We start from the raw sequence: 3,708 nt of genomic DNA on the forward strand, positions 1-3,708 counted from the left end.
AGGAATCTTGTCCCAAGAAGTAGGGCTGTCATCTTGGGGCCCGAGCCCGCCCTGGGGGTACCCACTGCAGGCGGCTCTCACCTTCATAATGCCATTCCAGTTGTCGCCCGTGGAGACCCGGAAGAGGGTCAGAAAGGCCATGCCGAAGTTGCGGAAGGTGGCATGTCGGCCCAGGCCCTCGCAGGGGTGCGTCTCGTCACACTCTGGAGGCGGGAGGGGGAGAGAGGCTGAGTTAGTCCAGGAGGCCCCGGGGCCCCAGGCCTGGCTCCTCCACCCTCCCCACCCCAACTCACCCAGGTCTCCAAAGAGCTCCACGCCCAGAGCTGCAAAGATGAAAAACAACAACATGAAGAGAAGTCCCAGGTTCCCCACCTGGAAAAGAGGAAAAGAAATGGAAAAGGTGCCACCGGATCTCCCGGCCAGCTTCCCTGAGCCCCCCACCCCTGCGGAGGGCACCCCCCTCCCTGAGAGGACCCTGCCCACCTGCCCCCACCACCCAGCTACCTGGGGCAGGGCCTGCATCACTGTGTCCAGCAGCGCCCGCATGCCCACAGCCATCTTCAGCAGCTTTAGCACTGCAGAAAGGACAAAGTCGTGAGCTGGCCCCTCTGAGTCCCAGGTCATGTGGCTGGTGGGGCCATGGCCAGGGCCGGGAGGGTAGGGTGCCTGGCCCCAGCAAGCCAGGCTGCCATGGCTCCAGTGCCACCCTCAGCCCAGCCTCGATCATCCATCCCCTTTGGCGGAGGCTGGGAGAAATACCCACAGGAACCCACACCTACTCAGTCCCTGGCCAGTGCCCGAGCTGACCCCTGCAATCCCCCACCCCCAGGGCCAGTCCCCCAGGCAGGGTGAGGGCGGGCAGGCAGCTGGCCACTGACCTCGGGCGATGCGCAGCACCCTCATGATGCGGATTATGGTGGGGTTGATGGGCAGTGAGGCGTTGACCTCGATCTCCTCCAGCGTGATGCCCATGATGGACAGCAGCACAATGGCCAGGTCCAGCTGGTTCCACCTGGAAACACAGGACACAGATCCCTGACTCTGTGTGTGTGTGTGTGGGGGGGGGGTTGCTGAGGAGGAGGCAGTTTGGGCTACAGAAAGGAGTGGAGGTCACTTGTCTATGGTCACTTAGCCAGTCCAGTCGGTGGGATAGGCAGGGCTATGACTTTAGCTTGAGGGCCTCTGCTTTTCATTGTTATTCATTTGCTGTTTTATTTAGCACTTCTATGCTGTTTGCTATGTGCCAAGCGCTGTTTTAAGGGCTTTATAAATAGGAACTCTTTACAACTCTGTGATATGGATAAATTAGCTCCCATTTTACAGACCAGGAAATGGAGGCACCGAGATTTTAAGTAACTTACCCAAGGTCACCAGTTTCTAAGTGGTGGAGCCAGGGTTCAAATCTGGTCCAGGCAGTCTGGCTCCACGCTCTCCGCTCTTAAGCCCCAGTCTGGGCCACATTGATTTCCAGCTGCCACTGTCCCCCAGGCCCTGTCTTGTCCAGTTCCCTTCCTTCTCTCCCATCTCCCAGGCCCTGGATATCACACAACCCACCCACTACCAGCCCTTGGTAGGTCCTGGGCTGAACCTCAGGAGTCAAGAAAGATCTTCAGGCTCTAGGTCAGTGGTTCTCAACCTTCCTAATGCCGCGACCCTTGAATACAGTTCCTCATGTGGTGGTGACCCCCAACCATAAAATTATTTTCGTTGCTACTTCATCACTGTAATGTTGTTACTGTTATGAATCGTCATGTAAATATCTGATAGGCAGGATGTATTTTCATTGTTACATATTGAACATAATTGAAGCATAGGGATTAATCACAAAAACAATATGTAATTATATATGTGTTTTCCGATGGTCTTAGGTGACCCCTGTGAAAGGGTCGTTCGACCCCCAAAGGGGTCGCGACCCACAGGTTGAGAACTGCTGCTCTAGGTCCTTCCCCACTCCCAAACCCTTCTCTATCACCTGTCCCCTTCCCCTCTGTCACCTGTCCCCTTCCCCTGTTACCTGTCCTGGAAGAACCGACGGAAGCCAAAGGCCACGAGTTTGAAAACTGACTCTAAGACGAAGATAATGGTGAAGATGTAGTTGCAGATCTTCAGAGCCTCGTCCAGGATCTGGCAGGGATGGGGTATGATGGATAAGGCCAGGGATGATACCTGCTGCCCCCCCGCCAATCACACCTCCCAGATCTGGGAGACAGGGTGAGTCTAAGAGGACCGTTCTTCTCTGTTCCCGCCATGTTGGCTGGCCACTGCTTACTACTGTAGGACAGTGTAGGTCCTCATTCACGGGGAATGCAAGAACTGGCTGGGGCCTTGTGCACTACCAGTTCAATGTTCCTATTTTACAGATGGGAAAACTGAGGCCTGGAGGGCAGCCGATGAAAGCTGACTGGCGGAGTGGGCAAGATTACTGGTGAGCTTGGGGGCTGGACATTCACTAGAACCTATACTGCAGAAGGGCTGGCACTAGTCTGCCTTCTTTTTATATTTATTTTATTTTTTAAATCCTCATCCAAGGATATTTTTTCTATTGATTTTTTTTAGGGAGAGTGGAAGGGAGGAAGGAAGGGAGTGGAAGAGAGAGTTTGAGAAACAGAGAAACATCAATTGGTTGCTTCCCACACATGCCCCAACCGGGGCTGGGGATCGAACCCGAGACCCTTCCGTGCCTGGGCTAATGCTCTAACCACGTAGCAACCCCGGCTAGGGCCAGTCTGCCTCGTTACCCTCACAGGTGCAGAGCTCAGCACAGGGTAGGCACTCAATCAATCCATACGTGCTGGGTGAAGAAATCAGGTCCTCTACTTCCAAGCTTTGTGACCTTCGTCAAGTCAACTAACCTCTCCGAGGCTCAGTGTCCTCCTCTGTTAACCCAAGATGAGACCCGCCTCCCAGGGTAGTGAGAGGGGCACAGGAAGAACCCATGCGGAGTGCCCAGTGCAGGCTTGGCTGGTCTCACCCCCGGAGCCCCACAGCCGAGGCAGGGCCTACAGGCTGCCACCCACTCCTACCTGGGGCTGCTGGTAGTGCTCCATGGCCATGGTCACCACGTTCAGCCCAATGACCCCCGTGATGAAGAGATCCAGGTAGTGGCTGGTGCAGAAGTTGTGGACGAGGAGCCGGAAGCGGGAGTAGTCCGAGTAGTAGGGTTTGCACTGGGCTTCTGGGGGGGCCAGGAGGAGAGCAGAGCAGCCGTGGGGCCCTGATCCCTGTGCCCCCTCCACCCGCAGTCCCTCATAGCCACCAGCTTCTAATGCCCGAGCTGAAACATTCCAGGATCATCAGCACCCTCGCCCTCCAGTTACTTCCTTTTCGGGGGGCGGGGGGAGCTCTCTCGGCATCGCCCCTCCAAGCGTCTGTGCTACTGGCTACCGGCTACCGTTGGGTGCAGAAGGGGTCAGGACATGCAGAGCTCCCCACCCACATTAGACACTAGGTGAGCCCCCGCCCCGAAGCAGCCTCCGACATTCACCAGCCCCTTGTAACTCCCTCGACTCAGTGTTCCGCAACCAGGCCAGATCAATAAGATAAAAAACAATCGGTCTTATCAGGCTCGGAGGAAACTCCATCAACAGAGAGGCGAAGGCTCTTGCTCCTTCACCAAGCAACCCTTGAGGGCAGCGGAGGAGCTTACACAGAGCTGGGATTTGGAGATAAAACAGGAGATTGGAAATTGGACATCTTCTTGACAGGCTG

General features: G+C 55.9%; 1 protein-coding gene across 1 annotated transcript in view; it reads right to left on the bottom strand.

Moving 5' to 3' along the window:
• CACNA1G (calcium voltage-gated channel subunit alpha1 G) overlaps nt 1-3,708 on the bottom strand; it is a 65,070-nt gene that overhangs the window by 14,821 nt on the left and 46,541 nt on the right. Inside the window, exons 25-30 of the mRNA XM_015570770.1 lie at nt 3,024-3,175; nt 2,015-2,124; nt 879-1,012; nt 505-575; nt 294-372; nt 82-203 (exon numbers count right to left, since the gene is read on the bottom strand). Coding sequence (XP_015426256.1) covers nt 82-203; nt 294-372; nt 505-575; nt 879-1,012; nt 2,015-2,124; nt 3,024-3,175 — 668 coding nt within the window. The remainder of the gene's footprint in view (nt 1-81; nt 204-293; nt 373-504; nt 576-878; nt 1,013-2,014; nt 2,125-3,023; nt 3,176-3,708) is intronic.

This window comes from Myotis davidii, unplaced genomic scaffold (genome assembly GCF_000327345.1).
Source record: "Myotis davidii unplaced genomic scaffold, ASM32734v1 scaffold327, whole genome shotgun sequence".
In the NCBI taxonomy this organism is placed as follows: Eukaryota; Metazoa; Chordata; class Mammalia; order Chiroptera; family Vespertilionidae; genus Myotis; species Myotis davidii.